Source organism: Malaclemys terrapin, chromosome 18, assembly GCF_027887155.1.
Source record: "Malaclemys terrapin pileata isolate rMalTer1 chromosome 18, rMalTer1.hap1, whole genome shotgun sequence".
In the NCBI taxonomy this organism is placed as follows: Eukaryota; Metazoa; Chordata; order Testudines; family Emydidae; genus Malaclemys; species Malaclemys terrapin.
In genome coordinates, this window is record NC_071522.1 from 2,408,367 (window position 1) to 2,431,924 (window position 23,558).

Sequence of the window (23,558 nt, forward strand, 5' to 3'; positions counted from 1 at the left end):
GCCACTGGCAGTCGTCATTGCATCAGTTACATCTGGTTCACGTTTTGAAGGTTTTTTTCATCTAACCATAAAGGGTAGAAACACACACTTCAAAAATAAATAAATACAAAATTACAGACTAGATTCTGGAGCACATGGTAAAACCACAAGCCAGGGCCAAAGCACAATTCTCTCCTTGTGCAAAAGGGACATGAGAACATTGTAAAAGTGCTGGCATCACTCTTCGAGGAAGATAATACTGCTGTCAGAACAGTTACTGGGGACACACTATTGCTTATTCACTGTCGAGTTTAACTTCTTAGCGTGCTGCCTTCTGAAAAGAATCTGACAGCAGCCAGGTTAATTTTGCAGCAGATCTTTTCTCTCCCCACCATTCCAGCAGAAGAAACATTTAGTAGCACATGTCTGAAGAGTGGGCAACTGCAGTGACTTGGCAGGTGGATGCCGATATAAAGGCATCTCATTAGCGTATTGTTTGGCGAGATCGATAACTTTACAGTAGTGATGGACTGTTTTATTTTAAAGATGGTAACCAACTATTTTTCCTCCCCTTAGGAGCAAGACCATGGCGTTGGCAGGACAGGAACAGTGAACAGTGTCGGAAGTAATCAGTCCATTCCCAGTATGTCCATCAGTGCCAGTAGCCAAAGCAGTAGTGTTAACAGTCTTCCAGATGCCTCAGATGACAAGAGTGAGCTAGACATGATGGAAGGGGACCACACCGTGATGTCAAATAGCTCTGTCATCCACTTAAAGCCTGTGAGTGTTAGCTTTCTAGCCAGAGCAGCTTGAATGATACTGTGATTTCACTTGGTGTGAATGGTGTAGTGTGTGCAGGTTTTGGTTGGTATTAGAAGAGCATAAATCATTGCTTCCTATCTCGCAACATAGTAGTGCAGATTTTAAAATTTTGTACCAAAAGATTAATGTGCATTAAAAAAGAAGTCCTCGTCAGAAGGCTGATGTAAAACTTTTTAAAAAGCCTGTTTTATTAAATTGTCTGCATAGCAATTTTGTGTTAGTTAAATTGTTTTGAAACCAGTTTGGGATTGCCCATTGCGAATTGGTTTATTTAGTGAATGCCCTGGACTTATCGAGTACTGTTTTACAGGGCAAAAGCTATAAGTGTTCTTCCTCCTTTTTACTACTTCATTAGTAGGTTCTCAAATACTAGACCTGCAGCAGTGGCAGAGAACTGTTCCTGAAGTACCCAGCTTCCCAATACTTGACTGAATTTTTAATTAATGAACCAAGTTACACAGAAAAAGAATTGCAGCATTCTGAGCATGGCATGCTGTGAAACCACTTCCCTTGCTTACCTTGGAATGATGAAGGATCAGCAACAGAGTCTCCCTTTGAACCATGCTGCTCTTACTACACAGGGGTCATGATACACTTTTCAGACTCCTATGTTTTCATAATTCATGGTGGGAGTGGCTATAATTTTTTCTTTAATAAGATATGGAACAAGGATATATGCTTTTCCTCAGGCAGTTGACTAGCATATAACATAGTTAATTACCAATTGCCTGATTATGAATCAGAGATTCAGAACATAAACATATAGAATATGACATGGCAAATCAAAAGTTTGTTTTCCTTTGAGTGTTTCTACGGTTAGGGAAATTAACCTCATTATCTGGCATGATTGTGAAGAAGGAGCTTGTCTGTCTGGCTGGGTTAAAGATATTATCTGTTATGTAGAGTGCTGGTTGGAAGTAGCCTGTTGAACATCTCAATAATCTGTTTTTCTTTATTATTTTTTCCACTCTCACTGTTGAGCAAGTTGTTTTCCTCTTAGCTGCAACATTATGAAATGAAATTTCAGCATCCTAAGTTCCAGGGTCAAGGTTTCTGTTTTCTATTCTATATTTTCAACTGTCTTATTGTCAGCAGTTGCCTTTCAGCACTAGTGCATCTGATGCACTTTTGCTTCTATTTTCTTAAGGATGTCTTTGAAGCACACTCAGATGACAATCTGAGTAACATGGATTCTCCTTATTCACTCAACTGTTAATATTTCTCCCACTGTTAAGGAGGAAGAAAATTACAGAGAAGAGTCTGATTCTAGAACAAGGACATCAGAACCACAGTCTCCACCCCAAGTATCTCGCCACAAGTCACATTACCGCAATCGAGAGCACTTTGCTACTATACGCACAGCATCACTGGTAGGTTTATTTTTTTCTGTTGCTTAAATTGTAGAAGCAGGATGAATTTAGAGGTTTAGCTATAACGTTACTTGCAGCTTTTAGGATTTCATCAGAATGTGAAGTGTCATCATGCACTCAAAAATGTTATCACAAAAATAGTTAGAGCTAACTTACTAATATAAATATAACCCCCAGGGCAAATATTTTTATATAGCTTATGTATTTTCAAAAACAATGTCTAGTAGTAGACAGGGAATCTACAGCATCAAATGGATTATAGTTCCATGCCACAAAACCAAGTATTCCCATCTAAATTTTACACCCTAGTTTCTGTATATGTACACTGTATGCATGTATAGGTTAGTCAGCTGAACCTGTTCTCCTCAATACAAAAATAAGATTGGCAGTCCAGTATGGGGTTTCCATTATTGCATTGCTGTGAAGCCATGCCGTAGATCAGGGGGTTTCACCAATAACATTTTTAGTGGCTTCAGAGTGGCACCAACAATTCTTGCTGGTGGCCACTCTGACAAATTTTCCTAAAATACTTAATTAACTTTAAGAAAAATAAATAAATATGCACATATACATCTCCAAATCATTGTAATTTATTTATGTCGTTTTTTTTTTCCTTCCAGATTCTATAATAAAAATAATGTACAATTATATTTTAGTGTACCTGGCCCCTGCTGCCTTCCCTGGCCCACCACAGATCCCCATGGCCCCCACTGCCCCCATGGGCTCCTCACTGCCCCCCTGAGCCCCACTGCTTCCTTCCGCTCCTCCCCCCAATGCCATGAGCTCCCTTCTGTGGCCTCACATCCCAGGCTTTTGACCATGGTGCCTGGTAAGGCTGGCCCTGCTGAAGCCCAGAGCCCCACGACTGTAGATGGTGGAATGGGGGTGGGGTGGAGGGAGGGGTGTCCTGAAGCCTGGAGTGACTGAAGCCCATCATCCCTGGAGTCCCACGGCTGAAGATGAGGGAGGGGGCTGAAGGTCTCCCAACCCCATGGCGCTGCAGGGAGGGGCCGCTGCTTTGCACCCTTCCCCGTTTCTGCCCAGGAGGCTGTCATGGCTGCAGGAAAACCCCCTGGTGGCTGCATTTGAGAAACCGTGTTCTAGATCTTGCAAAATAAAAAGTGTATCTGTAAAATTGTCACTAGCCAGCATTTTTCACAATACAAATGGATGACTTTCCTTAATTTTTACTGGTGAAACTCAGAGAACTTGTAACCCCTCTATAACTGGACTCATGATTTTCCAACATAAACATTAATGTTGAATGCATTTGAGGTGTCATCTTCTGTGCCTCTGGTGTTGAAGAAGTGAATAGCACCATATAAAAAGGGGGTCACATTTATAAAAGTTCAGGCATTTGACATGAGAGACACAGTGGTCTCTGTGCTAAATGTTTCTAGACTTTGAGAATGTTACGTTAAACCATGTTTAGCTGAGATTACAGCTATTGCAGAAATACTGCTCTAAGCTAAGAGAGAAAGCAAAGTCACGCTTTACGTTGCTGCTAGTACAGGGTGCTACCCTTCGCCTCCGTGAAGTGTTTTCCTCAGTAGAAACCATCTTGAAAACAGAGTTTGGTTAAAATGCGAAATCAAGATGGCAGTGCGCGCGCGCTCTCTCTCTCTCTCTCTCTCTCTCTCTCATTTATAGGCATTGTTAACAACTAAGAGAAGCCCATTAGGGACCTGTCTGATCCTTTTGAGTGTTATAGTAGAAAAAGAAGGCTGTCTCTCTTAGTCAAATCAGTTTTTAGCTGTCTGTTGCCCCTGGAACTTGTGCTCTTCTTTCCAACAAAGTTATACATCATTATTGAATCCTTTGATTGTGTAAATTGAAGAATGCTGAAAAACAGATTAAGATGCATTAACTTTTTATCCTGCTATGGTTGTCTTACTAGGTGACAAGGCAAATGCAGGAACATGAACAAGACTCTGAGCTCCGAGAACAGATGTCTGGCTATAAACGCATGAGACGGCAGCACCAGAAACAGCTGATGGCACTGGAGAACAAACTGAAGGCAGAGATGGATGAGCATCGCCTCAGGTTGGACAAAGATCTTGAAACGCAGCGCAACAACTTTGCTGCAGAAATGGAAAAGCTAATTAAAAAACACCAAGCAGCCATGGAGAAGGAGGTAGGAGATTAAGATTTAGAGACTGGTCTATGTTTGTTAATTACATTGAATTGTCCACTTCTCCTCACTGAAGAAGAGATGACATTGTAGTCTCTTACATGTCTGTTTTCAGGAGCCAAGCAAATTGATAATTAGAAAAAGGCTAATACATCACCTCCTTACACTAAGGGGTTTATGTAACTAGAGGAAAGGTATGTCCTGCATCACAGTGCATTGAACTAAATGTTAGCATACTGAGCCCAGAAAGAATTACAGTAAGGATTTTCCTTTCTATTGTCCTGTATCCTTTGTCTTCTTGATTTTATGTATGTTTTAAAAGTGAATTAAGTGCATTCTTCAGAAATGACCAGTAGTCTTAATGGTAGAATAGCACTCTTGCCTTGTATGACTCCTGTTGGGAGTTATAATTCAGATAAAATGATCCTACACAGAAATGTGTCAGTTGTGCTTAGAATGTTCATACTTTTATTTGTGTATGAATATACTTATTTGCTAACCAATCATGATGGACTAGTGCCACCAAAGAAGATGGTTGGTGACAATTCTTTAGGTGTTCTTAACGGTCACTGCGTGGAACTATTCCATTCTATATTGATCTTTATACTATAGTATCTGAGGGTACGTCTACACTGCAAAAATAACAAAAGCCAGGGCATCAAGTCTCAGAGCCTGCGTCTACAGACTCAGGCTTGTGCTACGGCACTAAACATAGCAGTGTAGACATTCCTCCTGGGGCTCTGAGACCCACTCCCTTTGCTGGCCTGCAGAACCCAAGCTCCAGCCCAAGCAAGAATGTCGACATACTCCTTTTAGCGGCCTGGCGTGAGACCGAGTCTGCAGACCCAGGCTCTGAGACGCAGTCTCTGAGAGCTTTTTCTTTTTTAAAGAGTGTAGTTGTACCCTGAGTGTGTGTCTCTGCAGTTTTCCTGGTCATGAGGGAGTTGACTTTATTACTAGGTTAAAAATAAGCTAGAGCTTAGGTCTAAGTAATAAAGCACTGAGCAAAGACTGTCAATGGGTGCATTCATGGGGGGAAACTGAGAAATGAGAAAGCAGATTTTGCACAGTCTTGATTCTCTTTGAAAGGCGCGGTGAGTATATGTTAAAGGTACAAAGCAATAGCGATTTGCAGGGGGTCTGAAATGGAAGTGGAGATCTGTTAAACTGATTGAGTCACAGAAATTCATTGGGTTTTGTCTTCTGGTGTAGGCTAAAGTGATGGCCAATGAAGAAAAGAAATTTCAACAACATATTCAAGCCCAGCAAAAGAAAGAACTGAACAGCTTCCTGGAGTCCCAGAAGAGAGAATACAAGCTCCGTAAAGAACAGCTCAAAGAGGTAACCCATTTCTTATGAGAACAAGAAAGTACTAATTGTACTAATACAATTGTATTTATATGATAAATTGTATTAATACACTGAACTCCTAAAATTAAGAGATGCCAAAATGCTGCAAAGTAATTTTAATCTGATCATGGCAAATTCTGTGTTGTGATTCCAGCCAGACACTTACTGAAGATGTCATTTGTAATGTTTGTCATTGATCTTAAAACAGAAGTGTGTGTTTTCATGTTGGCATCCACATAGCTGTCTACTGAAATACAGGTTTTTCCATTCTTTAATTCTCTTTCCCAGTTCAGCGCCAGCAAGGTGCTTACAAACTTAACGCTAGGGAATGAGAGAGTAGTTTAGGAAAGAGAGTTCTCACTGTTAGGATGTAAAGCAGCATACTATGAAATATATTTTGTAGCTGCATCGCTTGTAAATAGAGGACCATTCATTAGTGACATTTTTCATCACTGGGTTATCAATACCTCTATTGGATAAGCAGGAATGTAGAGCAGTGAAGGTGAACTCTCGAAGTTTTGCTAAAAAATAACTTCTATAAGATAGTAAAAGGCGTGGGAGAAGCTATTTAGTGTAAATAACCACTGTATTATTTTGAAAATCATGATCTTCATCAGATCCAGAGAGAAATATAGGTGCAGACTTCCTGGTTCCTTTTACAGACTGACTGACATCACACCACCATAGAGTTTTTGAAAGAGCCATTTAATTCTAAACTATTAACTCCTGTGATTCAACTTTGGAACTAGCGGTTAACAAATCCAGAAGCAAATAACCCCAAACATAGATATTTCCTGGAAGGGAGAAGCCTGGGAAGTAGTAGGGCTGAGAGACCTGTAAAGCTGTGATGGGTTGGAATCTTTCTCTGATCATACAATAGATAGAATATATTATTCTCAAGCTTTTGTATCCTTTCTCACTTGTTATAAAGGGCAATGCCCTATGATGTGTTGACTCTCCTTGATAAAATACAGGGGTGTTCTGTGTGGTATTAACTCTTCTATATGTGGGGACTAGTCTAATAATCATACTGGTCCATCTAGTATGTATTACTTCTCAAATTATAGGGAGAGCTTGTGTAAACAGACTAATTCCTGACTTTGTCAAAGTCGTTTTTGAATTGAAGGGTGTCTCAAATTGTATATCAAATTTAGCATCCAAGTTTGAAAACATGGCCAATCATCTCTCCTATTTACTTCTGTATACTGTTTCTTTGTAAATTATGGGTCCTGCCTTGGGGAATTAAATGTATTATAAATATCTCCATATAATGGCCCCAAAGCACTTAAGCGTGTTCTTAAGTGCTTTGCAAGATCAGGGCCTATATAAATAATACTGGTAAATGACATAGGATGAATTTGTCCTGGTCCCATTGTCATCCCAGCTGTGATATGTCAGTGGCTAGGTCATATACTTGTATGTATGCATAAATCTTAGACCATTGCATTGGCCGTTGGAATGAGATGGAAAGGTTTTTTCCTCTGGAGAGGCCAATAGAAGTGCCTCATAAATTGGAATTGACACGAATACAAGTAGCATTACATTATCAGTGGTAGAATATATTATTCTCAAGCTTTTGTATCCTTTCTCACTTGTCTAAAGGAAACTCAAAGGCAAACCAATGTTTTGAAGTTAACTTAAAATGACAGACTCAAGAAAATGTACAGTTAAAGCAGCCAAAATTCAACTTGTCCCCTGGAATGGCCATAGATATGCAATATCATGCACTTTGCTGAGAGCTCTGCAATATCTGGGCACGAGAGGACGAAGTAACACAGCCTAACTGAAATGTAGCTGATTATGCAGGTCAGCACAGTTGTTCAGTGTCAAAGAGCTTAACATGATTATTCTAAAATTAATTATCCTGGTCTTGTCAGGAGCTGAATGAGAACCAGAGCACTCCAAAGAAGGAGAAGCAGGAGTGGCTTTCCAAACAGAAGGAGAACATTCAGCATTTCCAGGCAGAGGAGGAGGCCAACTTGCTACGGCGCCAGAGACAGTATTTGGAGCTGGAGTGCCGCCGCTTTAAGAGAAGAATGCTTCTCGGGCGCCATAACCTGGAACAGGACTTAGTTCGGGAGGTGAGAGGGCAGGGGAGGAGTAAAAACCCATGAACCATGTTAGTCCCAAATACACCATATAGGACACCTGCTGTGTAGCCAAAACTCTGGGCTTGGTATAGGATGTGGTGTTGCCTGATCTAGGGTGACTTTTGTAATAGATTAGTTTAAATGGGCGCATTGTGATGAAAACCAACATGCCAGTTTAAGGGATCATTCATTATCAAAGACTCACTGCTATACATTATGGAAGGAAGTGTTAACAAAAGCAAATAGATAATAATAGACAGCTTTAAAAACCTTTTTAGAAAGCATCTACTATGGTTAATGCTACAATTTTGTCACGGAATCCATGACTTCCAGAGACCTCCATGACTTCAGCCTTCAGCAGCTGGGAGCTCTGAGCCGCAGTGGGTGGTGGGGATACCCCACAGCTCTCTGCTCCCATGGGCCACAGGGGTCCCCCCAACCTCCAAGCCACCACAAGTGGCAGTGATCCGGGAGCTCCGAGCCCTTATGGGTGGTGGGGGCCCCAAACTCTGAGCTGGGGCCTGCCCAGCTGCCGCAGGCAGTGTGGGGACCCCGCAGCTCCCCATTTTGTGAGGATATTTTTAGTAAATGTCATGGACAGGTCATGGGCTTCCATAAATTTTTCTTTATTGCCCGTGACCTGTCCGTGACGTTTACTAAAAATATCCGTGACAGAATCTTAGACTTAACTATGGTAAATTGGAAGTGTTTAGCAGCCATGACACAAAGAAGCAATGTGAAGTGATTTATTTTTTGATCACCTTTCCTAATATTTTATACCTGATACCTACCACAAGTAAGCTGCAGAAAAACTCTGGTGTACTATCTAAATTGCTTTGGGTGTGCTTTGGTAGAACCATTGAAATGCACTGCAGTGAACGTGATCCCAATTAAGCTAGGTACACAAATAACTCATGGCAATTAATTCTCGCTCTGTGGCTCAGGAGTTAAATAAAAGGCAGACGCAGAAGGATCTGGAGCACGCCATGTTGCTGCGACAGCATGAGTCTATGCAAGAACTGGAGTTCCGCCACCTCAATACCATCCAGAAGATGCGTTGCGAGCTGATCAGGCTTCAGCACCAAACTGAGCTCACAAACCAGCTGGAATACAACAAGCGACGAGAGCGTGAGCTGAGGCGTAAGCATGTCATGGAAGTTCGACAGCAGCCTAAGAGTCTGAAGGTATTACGTAATATTGGAGCGTGGTCGAGATGGGGAGGGAGAGTAAACAGGACATGTTTTGTGCTCCCAGGACAGTGCAGTGCAGGGCTGGTCTACCCAACAGTTACAACTATGTCACGGGATCAAGCACCAGCACACGGTTACAGTTTGTGGTGCACGGGAGTCCTTAAGGTCCTTAACCATGTTCTGTAACTGGGCTAAAGCTCTTTGCACTACACCACCAGCCTCTCCTTCTTTAAGGCCTTTCATGAACCTCAGTTATTCAAGGATGTTTATAACTACATAGTACATATCTTTATTTTATTAAAAAAGCAACTCTTCACAATGCCTGCATTACTTACCCAAGCGACCAGATGATCTTGCTGTCTTCACTTTCATCCTTCCCCCACCGCCCCATTGTTTCCCATAATCATCTGTTGTTCTTCCCTTAATTAAGATTGTAAAATTTTCAAGAGGGGCACCCTGGGCCAGACCCTTAACAGGTGTGCATTGGCATAGTTTGATTGACTTCATTTGAGCAGCACCACTTTATAGCAGCTGAGACTCTGGTCCTGTCTGTTTTTGTTCTGTTCAGGGCTGTGCATGTATGTAAATAATGGGACATGACTACGGTCCCCATTACACCATGTGTATTGGCAGTACCGGGATCCCAGTATTGGGTTGTAATTGTGTTGCAGGCAGGCCCCTACTACACCATTCCCTCACTTCTTTAGAAAGATGCCGTTCAGCAGCTGCAATTTGGCTTCCATTTTAAAATGGTAAATTCTATTAGAAGTTGGATTTTAAATATTTTATCCTTGCAGCCATCCCTCTCCCCACCCCCGCCCAAAATAATCCACCCTTATATCATGAAGTAGTAATTTTTAAAGCCTAATTTTGCTGCTGCACATGGAAATAAAATGAACAAGCTCTCCAGCTAATAGGCTATGTATGGATATGCTCCCCTTAGTAGTGTCAGTGGACATGCAAATGCAAATAAAAAATATTAACCAATGCAATATCAGAGGGGAAAAGAATCTAATGCTAACCCATCTCACGTTCTGTCCTGTGTTTACACTGGTGTCTGAGCAGAACTGTCGTGCCTCTGGAGTGGAGGCTGTTAGTGCTTCCATTATAATCCCTTCTCTTCATCCATAGAAGTCCCGTTGTCTCATGTGAGGTGCTTAGCGAACGGGATATAAGGCCCTTCACATCACTGCCTGGTCCTGTGCAGAGGGAGACCCCTTCACTCCAACCAGGATTTGAGCTGTGCCCAGAACAGAATGTGCCATGTGCCATACAGAGCATGGGGTTCCTTTGTTGCTCTAGGTCTCTGGGAGTCGTGATTTGCCCATCTGACTCAGTTCACACCAACTGTAGGTTGTTTTCTTGACAGAAATTGTCTGGAAAATAACCAGCTTGGAAACAGTACTTCTGCAGTGAAAAGAAATGATTTGTAAATCTCATAATGGTATTAAATAGTTAAAAACTGACTGCTGATCACAAGGGACCAGCTGATCACTGTGTTCAAAATCTCCAAGGATATGGTACAGAAATAGCTGATGACTTCACAGAGAAGCAGTACTGCATTATGAGCTGAATAAAACTGAAGCAGCTGCATTAGGTTGATCCTTCTAAAGTTAACGTGAATGAATTCTGCCTCCCCACGGTGATATGGTACAAGCACAAGCAGACAATGTGTCCATATTCATTCCCGCCTTGAAATTGGGCCCTGGGTGGCAGTTACAGCAAAGCAGTCAAGGGACCTGAGTGGGTCATGGAGACTGAACTCCCTTACAGGTCATCCCTGCAGGGCAGGCTCAAGCATGCTGGCAGGGCGTGTGGGAAGCTTACACTGCTGCCTGTGCTCTCCCTGTTCTGTGATTAATGAAGACGTTCAGAGTGCGAAGCAGTGAGTCCAGCGCCAAATCTGTGTACACAGAACACTAATCCTGAAGACCATTGGAATAACAATACTGCTTGAAGTCCAATACTTGCTTTATTGGAACTGTTCAGTAGAATTAACTCTTTCCCTCACTTCTGAGCAGTGCATGCACGTGTTTTATTGACTGCAGTTGTTATCTAGATTCTCCCTTCAGCAATGTTTTCCTTTATTAAAGGGTCCAAGTTGCAGGGCTCTCTTTTTATACTGGGAGGAAGGTTTTCACATTCAGATGTCTATTGCAGTCCTTGGCTGCTCCTGAAGGAATGGTAGCTAGAAGTAATCGTTCAATGAAAAGTGCTCTGTTATCATTATTCTGAGTGTCTTACTTGTTATCCCCTTTCTGGTAACTCACAATGCAAGGCCAACATGATCTTGTCATAAACCTGACTGGAAACCTTACCCTTCCCTTCTGTTTCCTGTTGTATTGGAAAGCTGTAAACAAAGTCTGGTGTCCAAGAGAAACTTCACAGAAAGTGAGGAGAAATGCATTGTTACTCCCTGGCTGTGACCAAGTCTTTGATAGAAGTGCATGGCCGGGGGTGGGGAGAGCAGCCGTAAGGGCTTTCCTGCAGGGAAATGGCTTTTGGTTAATTTAGAAAGGGTAAAAGTCCTGTCTTCCCTTCTGCGATACATGTCTCAGCGGAATAGAAACAGAATGCATGCAGGATTCTGCACCAGGGAATCAGGGTGTTCTTTGGAAACCAGGCCAATAGAAACCAGAGGCTTTTCTTGTGGCTAGAGCCTCCTAGGCAGTAACTTCGGGGGGCAGGGTTGCAAGCAGTGACTCCTCCCCGAGGGTCAGGAGCAGGAGTTGGATCCTTCCCCCCCCCCCCCTCCGAACTACAAATGCCAGAGGAGCAGGCAGCCAGGGAGTTCCCCACTTTCCCCCTCACCGCCCCACTGGGCTTCAGACCTCTGCAGCAGCAGCAAAAGAAACAACAACAACTAAAACCAAGAATGTGCACAGCACCTTATTTGTATTTCTGTTCTGTTTAGATCCAGTAAAGAATAGAAACAACTGCACGTTATTTTTATTATTGAGTTTGCAAAAAACCTCTACATAAATAAATTATGGACATGGATCTGTGCATATTGATTTGTTTTTCCTGAAGTTAATCAAGTATTTTAGGAAGAATTGTCAGAGCAGCCACCAGCAAGAGTTGGTGGCCGCACTCTGAAGCCATCAAAAAGTTTGCTGCGAGACCCCGTGCAGGCAGTAAGGTATTAAGGAAATATAGAACAGGGTTTGAGCTATTTTATGCTCCCACAGGGCCCTTCTAGGTAGCCATAAATGCTGTGCTTTATCTGCCTCTAAGGCCGCTGAACCAATTCCAGCACCACTTAGTAGAGTGGCTGACAAACGGAGGTGCTAGTAAAAGCAGCTGTCTTCCCTATCCAGGTGCCAGGGCCTCTCCATGGAACGGGGCAGGGATCCATTCCCACACCTAGGTGCCTGCTACTGCTACAGCACTTTTAAACATCAAAACCATGGAGGGACTGACTGTGTAGCCCAGAGTCAGTGCTCCGCGTTGCCACTGCTGAAACCTCTGATTTTGTTCCCAGTCTTTCTGCTCTTCTCCAGTCTGGCTGGGAGCGTCTCTAGGTTTAATCTTCCTTCCTTGGAGTGAACGCCACGTGTAGCTTAGCTGTGACATCTCAGAGGCTGTCCCTGCTGTTCCTTGTTTGGCTAAAGAGAATCCAGTCCTCAGGTGGAAGGGTGGTGACCATAGTAATAATTGTATAGCACCTGCCAGCCCAGGATCTCAAAGCACGTTACAGGTCCCTTGTGAGGAAGGTAAGGATGATCCAGATGCGGACACTGAAACACAGAAAATTAATGTACCCAAAGTTACACAGCAAGTCAGTAGCAAATCCAGGTACTTAATCCTATCTAATGACTCCTAATCTTTTGTTTTAAGTACTAACTGACACTTCTTGACCACACACAGCTTTGGGTCAAAAGGAGAGCACAGGAAGGACCTCGGGTCTCCAGCAAGTGCCTGGAGGGCGGGTACTTGTGTAGTTGAGTGTTTGTTAGATTAGGTATGATACTACTACATACAATGACCCCCTCTTCCAGATATAAAATTTGAGTCCCCTGCTAACCAAGTAATGTCACCAAACCAGTACTGGTCACTATTTTCCTTGGTAAGATAATGCTTTACTGCAAACCCTTATGAAAGTCAGCTCCTAGCATCAAAGGTTAAAATACAAATTTCCTTCATTGAATCTTAAACCAAAAAAGATCTTTTTCTGTACACAAAATATTGCTAATTTGCTTTTTTCACAACAATAAATCCAGGCATAGCCATGTGTAAGTAAGGCTTTAACGGCTAATAACTATTACGCCTATCATGCAAGAAGTCTTCTTGAAAAGCAACACCCAGGACTGAATCCAGTCCAGTGGCAAAGGGGTCCCTTTGGGTAGTGACAGCTGTATGTAGTCTGGCGCTTTGGTAGAAAAGTGTCGCCTGTATTCTAATTGTTTTGCACACCAACAAAACGTAACTAGCCAAATGTCAAAGCAGCTGCAGCAGCATGATCTTTGTCTCTTGTGTGCTCATCACTTTACTCTTCACACTTTTTATATTCATCTATATTTGTGGGATTGTGATCTTCTACCCTTGAATAGGAAATGAAATCTCACTGAATATCTTGCGTCCATCTTTGACATATATTGGGTTTTTTCCTCCTCCTCTCTAGTCTAAAGAACTACAAATAAAGAAGCAGTTTCAGGACACATGCAAGATCCAAACCAGACAGTACAAAGCCCTGCGAAACCACCTGCTGGAGACCACACCAAAGAGTGAACACAAAGCTGTCCTGAAACGACTCAAAGAAGAGCAGACCCGGAAACTGGCCATCCTAGCTGAGCAGTATGATCACAGCATCAATGAAATGCTCTCAACACAAGCTGTGAGTTGCCTCTGAGACCTAGAATACATATCATAGAATCACAGAATACTAGGGTTGGAAGGGACCTCAGGAGGTCATCTAGTCCAACCCCCTGCTCAAAGGGGGACCAATCCCCAGATTTATTTTTACCCCAGTTCCCTAAATGGCCCCCTCAAGGATTGAACTCTCAACCCTGGGTTTAACAGACAATGTTCAAACCACTGAGCTATCCCTCTTCCTCCCCTGTCAGTTTGCATTTTGACCTGTAGTCACCCTGACAGCAGGGTTGTTTTCTTCCTTTGCCACACATGCAGCACCCAGATTCAGATCCCAGACTTAGTCCTTCCTCTCATACTGCAGAATCAGCCTTCAAATCCGGAGGAAATACTCACTCCCCACTTCAGTCAGTACTGAGTTACCATGACGGAGGTGCATAGTAAGTGTTTCCTTTTAATCTGAGGGCTGTGTTTGCACCCAGCCTGCATCTTTGAATTCAGCTGCTTCTTATGGAGCACCCATATGCTACTTCAGACTGGCCTTTTAGTCAGTGAAACGCGTCTAGATATAAACCTGAAATGATATTGACACTAATGTTGAAAACTTCGTATATGCCATTTTAACGAATGCCCACACTATATGCATAATACTTTGGGTCCCTGCTGTAACTGCATTAGAATCTTCTTTGCATATCCTTAGTGCAATGGCTCCTAACCTTCCTCCTCTGGAGACCCCGTGGAGGCGGATCAGCACTCCCAGCTGATCATAACTGCTTGCTCTAGGGCCCAGCACAGTAGCCACTGTATCTCCTTTTCCTGTTCATTCTCCTCTTGAATGTATTTTTCTCTTTAGCTGCCTTGGGGCACCCTCTTCTCTCATTCCAACCCTACCAGAAGCTTATGCTCCTTGCTTTTGGGAAGGCTATGTTGATGGCTTCATAGGCTGGGCCCGAGGTATCTTCCTCCTGGGGCTGAGTCTGTGGGAGCGGAGAATAGAAGTTTGGACGAGTAAGTTGCTGCCTGAGCCTGCAGCCCCGGACATTGCTTCCTGTGTTGGGGAGTACTGGGGAGCAGGAAGGAAAGCAAGAAGCTGCCCACTGTTTTGAGAGCACATTTGCAAGGGCGCTGTTGTGAATCTGGCTCATGCAGCTTTTCCTGCCTCTCTGCTCTGCACACAAGAATGGCACTCCCACGCTGGGTAACCCAGCCTGAGTTAGGCATGGCGAGAGTTGTGTAACTGGCGTTAAGCTGTGCTGCTAGTTACTGTTCTGCATTGGCAGGGATATGCGCTAGGAGCCCTTTCCCCTCTCTAACTAGGATTCCATGCAGCCCTCTAGTAAATCTGCATTGGAAATTTGGCATTCCATTAATCCACTTGTATGCAACACAGGAGAACTTTTCTTTCTCTAAGCTTCCCTCTGGCAAAAGCGAGAGCTGTAGATGTTCGTACCGTTTAGCCAGCCTTCAGCTCTCCCTGTAGAGACCACTTGGTAGTGTAGCTTGCAGCAGCATTGCCATCTTACTGCCCCAGTGTTTGTCACGGTGCGTTCCCTGTTCGCTGAAAGTGGATACAATAGAAAGCAATTGTATTGCTAAGAAAACAAATGTTTTCCCCCGTACAGTGTGTCACGAGTGGCTATCCCACAGTGAAACATCTCTATTGTCTTCCTCCCCACAGCTGCGTCTGGATGAGGCACAGGAAGCCGAGTGCCAGGTTTTGAAGATGCAGCTGCAGCAGGAACTGGAGCTGCTGAATGCGTATCAGAGTAAAATCAAGATGCAGGCTGAGGCCCAGCATGATCGGGAGTTGCGTGAACTGGAACAGAGGGTGTCCCTTCGCAGGGCCCTCCTGGAGCAGAAGGTAAGGGTGGCTGGGGGGCCTTGGGGGCAGCAGTCAGCACTGGCCATGTTCCAAGAGTTTGCCTATGAAAAGCTAACGTTAACAGGACAATGCTATAATACTGGTTTGGACCCTTCCCTGGGTTCTCTCACTTGGGAGGCAAAATGGCATCATACTAGTCACTGGCAGAGCTCCTCTTGTCCCATCACTGAGAGCGATAGGGAGAATGGGGTCCTGGTCTGCCCAGGGTGACAGTGCTATGGCACATTGTAGGGCTGAGGTGCAGTGTGCCTGGACCTGGGGTGGTGAAAGGGGAGCCCTTTGTATTGAACTCCATGACCACCACCTCCTCCTGGCTGGACTGCAGGGCTGCATCAAGTTCTAACTGATGGAGGGAAGGCTGCTGTGATGGTGAGTCTTTAGGTAAAGAGGAAAAGTAATGTTCTCTCCATTGTCCCTTGGCAGTGGATTCTCTCTCCAAGTTCAGGAGAGGGAAAAAGTAACACAGCAAAGTAGAGTTTCTATAAGTTTCTCTGGTATCAGGAATAATGACCTTGAAGTAGAAGGGGTAGAGTGCACCAGCACAGTTTTGTGATGGGGTGCGGCCCTGAACAGAAATGTTTGTTGTATGCAGCTTCACTCCATTAAAAGTCTATGAAGACCCAGCTGTGATACCTCCGTACAATGACTTTGATTAAAGTTAGACAGCCATTGAGAAGAAACATGATAGTCAAATCATAGTTAAAAAGTCCAGAGGTCTGACCCTAATCCCATTATAAGTTGGAGCAGCCAGACACAAAACCTGAGAATCCACTGAGCTCGGTATAGAATTGCTTACCCATACCAAGCATGCCTCCCTGTGCTACATCAAATCTGGGTTGTGAAAGTGTGTGTCGTGGCAGCATACTGAGCATGTCACAGCAAAGGGAAACGTGCTCCTGGCCTTCATCCTGCAGAATTCCCCCTGTTGACTTCCCCCCACGGGGTGTCAGGCATCGGAACTTGGATGCTGACCAACAAGGAATACATTTGTGGCCTAGAAGTAAGTTATACTTGCTTGCTTCTCCCAGAGCTTAACCAATGTATGTTCAGCCAGCAAAGACCACTCCTCTGCCTCATGCTGCTTCATCTAATGGGCAGTGGGAAAACTAGTTTAAGAAAGCTGCATCTTCTGCTTACCCATGGCTCTTTTGCAGGTTACTGAATCTTCACAAGTGGCTAAGTCTGTGAAAACTACATTACTGCGTAGGATTTTCTGGTGTAATATATGCCTCTAAACTTCAGTGTTACGTTTATTTTATTCCCATTAAAATGTCAGTTTGAAAAACTAAGAGTTTACAACACAGCAATAATCTTAGAATCTGCTTTAGAATAAATGTTGTATTGTAACTACTGCTACCTGGCGACGCACTCTGAGATGTGTCGTTTGGAAGCGTGTGTAATAGTCTATTGCTAGTCCCTTGGTTTTGTGGGTGCAGTTTGGATATGTTCTGATGTTGCATTGGGCATAACCAAGAGAAATTCTGGCATCAAGTTACATTAGAGGCTGAAATTAGGCCAGTGATTTTTAAGGAGCACAAGTTAGCCAAAAATAAATTCGATGCAAATTATTCGTTATGAGCCTGATCCAAAGCCTACTTGAGTGGAAGGTCCCTGTGAATCAGCTTTTGGCCTCAATTATGAAGAGAGGAAGTTTAACACATCTCCATTCAGGGAAGAAAAAGATAAGATCTTGGGGGTCTTTTTGCTTTGGCTTCTGTTGTCAGAACGGTTCTCAGGGTCAAGAGACCCTGCAGTATTTTTTTTAACTCGTGCCTCTTTACAGTGATGTGTTCAGACGTTAATGTCACTTACCACCTTTAAAGTAGGGTTGTAGCAAAAAATTAAGTGGTTCAAACAGCAAGAGCCTGTGTACCACAGACATGCACAATGCATGTAATTAACAGCTAGCAGAGAAGCTCAAAGCTTGAGCTAACGATGAGCCTGCGTTTCTTGGAGTTACTGCTGATTAGTGGCCACCTAGGAAAAAAATGGGGACCCATGTGGAATAAATGGGAATGTGCTGTTTCTCAAAGGATTGTCCTTTCAGTTGTTGTGGGCTGTCTTGAACCTTTTGATGCACAATGATGTGATACGATGTGTCCACATGCAGGCTAACTGATGCTTTGACTTAGGACTGGAGACAAGTGGTGATTTTAAAAGGCCTGTGTATTTCTATTGGTTGTCTCTAGCAAAGTACATAGAGCTTTTGCCCCTTCCCAGCATAGCGCTATTTGTTGTATGATGGTGCCCCTCAACGCTATTGAGCAGTGTGGGTGGCTTGGATGAAGGCAAAGGCATATGCATAGCCAGACTCCTCAGTTGGCATTTTCCAAAATGGTGCAAGTTTCCTCTTGCGTCAGTAATGAGCTTTGCCCTGTACACCAGAGACAGTCGCTGCTCTGAGGAGTGTACGTTCTAAAGAGTTAGATGTATGATATGCTTCCCATGCTGCCTCAAGTACCTCACCCAGTAAGACCCTCTGAATCTCTAAGTCATCTCTAGGTGACGTAGCTTTAACCCAATGTGCACAAGTCCACACGTGCAACTGAATTGTATGTAAGTTCTGTTTATTAACTTGCAACCTTCATGATGGCGTCACCTGCAGTGTTCTAACACGTATCTGTTATGTTGTATTTAAGGCAATGTTACTTCTGAAATAGAAATAGACTTTGCACTGATTGTAATAGTTTGGGCAGGGTCTGGGAAGCCTTCCTAAGCACAAATGCAAACAATTGTGAGTAAATAGATGTATGAAGTATCAGAGGGGTAGCCGTGTTAGTCTGAATCTGTAAAAAGCAACAGAGGGTCCTGTGGCACCTTTAAGAAGGATCCTGAATATCCGTGTTTCACAAAACAAGGTCGTTCTTCCCTGGCATTTGCGGTCAGCCAGCCGCTCCGTGGCTTTTACGCAGAGTGAGCAGGCTGCCTACCTAGCTTTTACCTGGCCTAAGGCCTAGTCTTCACTTACCGGCTGGTCCGGAGGCACGCCATCGATGTTCTGGGATCGATTTATCGCGTCTGGTTAAGACGCGATAAATCGATCCCAGATCGATCCCGGAAGTGCTCACAATCGACGCCGGTACTCCAGCTCGCCGAGAGGAGTACGCGGCGTCGACGGGGGGAGACTTCCGGCCGCGTCTGGACCGCGGTAAGTCCGGAGTAAGGTACTTCGAATTCAGCTACGTTATTAACGTAGCTGAATTTGCGTACCTTAGTCCGAAGTCCGGACTAAGTGTAGACCAGCCCTAAGCCTTACACAGGGAGCTAGACTCTACCTCAGCAGGGCCCACACTGCTTCTCAAAGCAGCAAGAAATCAGCAAGTGAGGGAAGGCAGCATCTCAAACCCCAAATGGTGGAGGTGATGACTCATGCTGGAGCAGATTGTTCCCTGAATTCTAGATTAAACTACTGTACATATTCCCTGATGAAATGCCCTGAGAATGCTTATAAGCAAATGAGTGTTAATATCCAGCACTTGGAAGCACTGGGACCTCTCTGGCGTGAGAGAGATTGTCCCATGTCGGAGTGTTGTTGCTGAAAAAAGTGGAGATGTCAACATGCAAACAAAGTTCAAACAGAATCTGTTGCTGTTTTTTTCCTTCCCTTCATTCTTTGTGACCAAGCCCAATAATGGCTCTTCGGTGGCATGGAGAAATAATGGAGCAATTCTTTGGTCTGAGTGTTTAGCCCCAGGAATTTCAGCAAGAGGAGATAATAAATCGCAGGCCAAAATTCACCCTTCCGCAGGGGGCCATCAGGAGGCCTGTGCACCATATTCCCTGTGCATAAATAGCTGATGTTGATGCCTTGCACAAGGGCCATTAAAAAGTGATTTGGGATGTTCTTACTGAAGAGAGACAGTATTGTATCAAGAGCTGGAGACGCGCCCAACTCAGTTGATCATTTGCAAATCATCCAGCTAATAATCTGCCCAGAATGCAGCTATCTCCACCTACATTACTGTTTTGTTTTTGAAGAGGGAAGACGCCCCATTGATCACATGTAAGAGAGAGCAGCAGGGTAATGAGACATTAGAAACCAATTTAGGAAAGGAGTAAGGTCAAAGTGATGAACATAAGCCAAAGCCAATTGCAAGACCGGCTATGAAGGGGAAGCCAGGCAGGTCTGTTAGTACATTGCCATTCTGGAGGAGAGTTGTGGTCACTAGGTTCAGCTGCCAGCAGTTCAGACCAGTTGATGTTGCATTGACAGGTGACTGATGACCACGCAGTCATTCTGCTCGAAGCACCTTGTCCCTAAGTCAGGGTGTGTCAGCAGATTTCACTGCTGCATCTTAGATTTGAAATACGAGCTTCTGAAGACACAGCTGCAATTTTGGATTTGAATCCCCAAAGCCCCGATGTAATGTGTGAAACACCAGGAAATAGGATGGCGTAACTCCGCAAGCCTGGGTTTCAGCCCTGCTGTCCAGCCCCTCTTACTTTTCTGTGCGCAGGTCCACGTGTCTGAGAAACCCTGGATGGTTGTTTTGCATTCCTCATGGAGAGTGTGCATCTGGCCTGTGCAGCTGCTCTAGTCTTTGGTTGAACAGCAAGGCCAGGGATACTATAAACTCACCATCGCAATGAACCCGGTTGCACTCGCTGTGTCTCTAGAGGTGTGCGGCTGCTACAGACTCCCTTTTCTCTTTCCTTCCCTCAGATTGAGGAGGAGATGCTGGCGTTGCAGAATGAGCGCACCGAACGGATACGAAGCCTGCTGGAGCGTCAAGCCCGCGAGATCGAAGCCTTTGATTCAGAAAGCATGAGGCTAGGTTTCAGTAACATGGTTCTGTCTAATCTCTCCCCCGAGGCGTTCAGCCACAGCTACCCGGGAGCTTCTGGCTGGTCCCACAATCCTACTGGGGGTGCGGGACCTCACTGGGGTCATCCCATGGGTGGCCCACCACAAGCTTGGGGCCATCCAATGCAAGGTGGACCCCAGCCATGGGGTCACCCCTCAGGGCCCATGCAAGGGGTACCTCGAGGTAGTGCTATAGGGGTCCGCAACAGCCCCCAGGCTCTGAGGCGGACTGCTTCTGGGGGACGGACGGAGCAGGGCATGAGCAGGAGCACAAGTGTTACTTCACAAATATCCAATGGTTCACACATGTCTTATACATAACTTAAACAAGAACTGAGGGTGGCAATTCCACTGGAGCTGTCTGCCAACAGAAACTGCCTACAGATACGTCCCAGCAGCCTCCTCAGTGCGGGACTGCAGTGTGATGCTGGGTGAACATGGAGTATTGTATTCATTTTGTAAAGCACTCTGTTTTGTGTTTACTAACTGGGATGTCATAGTATTTGGCTGCAGGGTTTGGTTTTTTTTAATGTTTATGTTTGGGGGGGGACTGGGGAGGGGATCTAAGACATATATGCAACTAGTCAGAGAAGTTGGCTGTTGGATATGGCATGAAAGCTGCACAAGGGCCTCAGACTGCTTTCATCACCCCGTCCCTACAGAGGGGTAGGAAGAGTTCAAACCTTCGCTAATGTCCAAAAATCTTAACAGGCACCTGAGCAGCCCCGGGGGGCTGAAATAAGTCACTCTCTGGCAGAGGAGCAGCTGTATTTTCTGCCCATTGTTTATCATGAAATTGGCCACATTTCTAGGTGTAGCCTCAGGAGGAGAGGGATTAAAGGAACGGTAGGTGAGGTAGAGGGGCAAGAGGAAAGGCTTTGCCTGCTGAGATGAGAGGGATCAACACAGACCCTTGCCACCCAAGTGCACGCCCTCTGTTGCACTAAGGGATGAGCCTTCTCCAAGGGCATAGGGCAGCTTGCTGGGCACCACATTGGTAGATGTGTGTGCAGGGGGGAGGGCTGGAAATGTTTAAAATCCAGCCTAGCATCTTTGCACTCCCCTGGCTGTGCTGGTGGCAGGGGTGTTGTGCTTTGGAGGAGGTTGGGAAGAAGAGCATAAATAATGCGCTTGTATGGCTAATACTGTGACATCTCACCTTAGCTAAGCATCAGAATAATTCGTGGAGCCCTAAATAGTTCTTTTGCTCTGTTCTTCAGAAACCTTGGACTTACAGCCAATCAATGCGAAATGCCAGAGGTATTTTGAAAGTTGCCATAGTCACAAAATGCCATTGATCGGGGTTTTCATTACTACACTACATACACCAATTTATTACCTTTTGGCTTGTTGCAATTTCCTGTTTACATGTCGAGTGTAGCCAACTGTTTAAATGTTTAGTTGCCATAGTGTACCAGGAGGAGCTGAGCCAATGACTCTTTACCAGTTGCTGACTAACCTACATCACCACTGTAGATCTTGCTGCATGTGAGGTTCCTTTATATTATTTTGGTTGCCGCAGTACTTTCCAACTTTACAGGCCATTGAGACTTGGTGATCATTTGGCAGCATGTCACACCACGTGTCGGAAGCACTATTTCCAGACGGCTCTTATCAGAGCTGCTGTACTACTGAAAGGAGCAAAAGAGGTTGGGAAATAAATTTAAAAACAATTAAATTAAAAAGGTCAGGGAGTCTGAAAATAAATGGAATGACTTTTGTGGCTACGTCTCGACCCTTAATGCTGAAAGTGGGAGGTGTCGTGAAGGCCTAGTCCCAGTTGTGGGGAGTTCGGGGCAGGTCAGCACCATGAGATTCAGAGGAGAGCAGGTAGATTAAGCTGGGTTTGAGGTAAAGATTTTCTTCCTGGGAACTGACCAGCCAGAGTTCTTTGTAAATGACTTTCCTTGCACACTAATCATCTTGAAGAAAACACTAGCTGCTAACTCTAGGATTTGCCTTTAACATGTTTATAGGGCTCAAAAGCAAGGTTTTCCGAATGTGTTTGTCATGTGACATATTTATATAGGAATACTCCAGTGTCTCACTGCTGTTCAGTTTTCTCAACAGTGTGACATTCTTTTGTTAACTAAATTAAAATCCACTCCAGATCCTTAACTCTTAGCCAGTGTCTGGTGAATCCAAACTCCAGGATTTCCAGTGTCTCGGTATATCATCTCACTCGGAACAAAGATGGACACTATACCAAAATACGTTTGATTAACTCTTTGGCAGGGCCTGGTAGTATTAACAGTGAACGCAGACGTTTGGGATGAGGCGGTGGAGCCACTGAGGAATATTCCCATTGGTTACCCTGTAGGACAGACATGTTTGGGACAAAGACGAACTCTCTGACCCCCTATTCCCCTTGAAACACGTCTCTGTGTGGGATGGATGTTTTCTCTTCTAGCTGTTCTTTTGCATTAAAACATTCAAATGAAATTAAGGAAAATCACCTTCATTTTCCTGTCTTAAGAAAAAAAAAATATCAAAAGCCAAAAACCTCTATTGGATCTTACCACCTTGGTGTGGAGGGTGTATCCAGAGCATGGTGCTAATATGCGATGTTTAGGCATTCTCACCTCCTCAGAATCCCAGACAGCAGCAGTGACGGGCACTGTACTTCAAAATTCAGGGGTTTCATTCTTTTGCTTCTGTTATGGTTTGAATTTGGCCAAAGTCTCTGGCTTAAATTGAGCTACTTCAAGAAGAGTTCCCTCAAACCTCTATTTGTGTAATGTAAAGCATGACTAAATGCTGGATCCAAATGATGTCTATCCCATATTGGCTTTTTTGTATCCAAAAGAATTGTGTAGTAACCATTTTTACATGTATATCATGTGCAGACCTGGACTATTCCAATGAGTTAATATTTTAATTAAAATAGTTTGCAAAAACTGATTCAGATCAACCTTGTCTAAATGTGTGTGTCTCTGTGTGTACATGTGGGGAACAGAAGCTACCTTCTGAGTGAGTTTGATCTCAAGAGATGTCTCCCAATTACTCAGTTGTTGTAATCTGTTGAAACCGCTTCATATTGTGTAGAGGAGGTATACAAGGAGATAAATTAGCGTATATATAATATGTGTTAGATATCATATATATCACATAAATATCTTTGTGAGATATAT

The 23,558-nt window shown here is 44.1% G+C and overlaps 1 protein-coding gene across 4 annotated transcripts in view; it reads left to right on the forward strand.

Moving 5' to 3' along the window:
* The window catches only part of TAOK1 (TAO kinase 1), a 135,986-nt gene extending 112,658 nt beyond the window's left edge, over nucleotides 1-23,328 (forward strand). For all 4 annotated transcript variants that reach the window (XM_054008663.1, XM_054008666.1, XM_054008665.1 and 1 more), the window contains 9 exons: nucleotides 556-759; nucleotides 2,037-2,171; nucleotides 4,069-4,305; nucleotides 5,515-5,643; nucleotides 7,530-7,733; nucleotides 8,687-8,926; nucleotides 13,554-13,766; nucleotides 15,420-15,602; nucleotides 20,287-23,328. In XM_054008663.1, the coding sequence (XP_053864638.1) occupies nucleotides 556-759; nucleotides 2,037-2,171; nucleotides 4,069-4,305; nucleotides 5,515-5,643; nucleotides 7,530-7,733; nucleotides 8,687-8,926; nucleotides 13,554-13,766; nucleotides 15,420-15,602; nucleotides 20,287-20,748 (2,007 nt within the window). In that variant the 3' untranslated portion in view covers nucleotides 20,749-23,328. The remainder of the gene's footprint in view (nucleotides 1-555; nucleotides 760-2,036; nucleotides 2,172-4,068; nucleotides 4,306-5,514; nucleotides 5,644-7,529; nucleotides 7,734-8,686; nucleotides 8,927-13,553; nucleotides 13,767-15,419; nucleotides 15,603-20,286) is intronic.
* The last annotated feature ends 230 nt before the right edge of the window (nucleotides 23,329-23,558 follow it).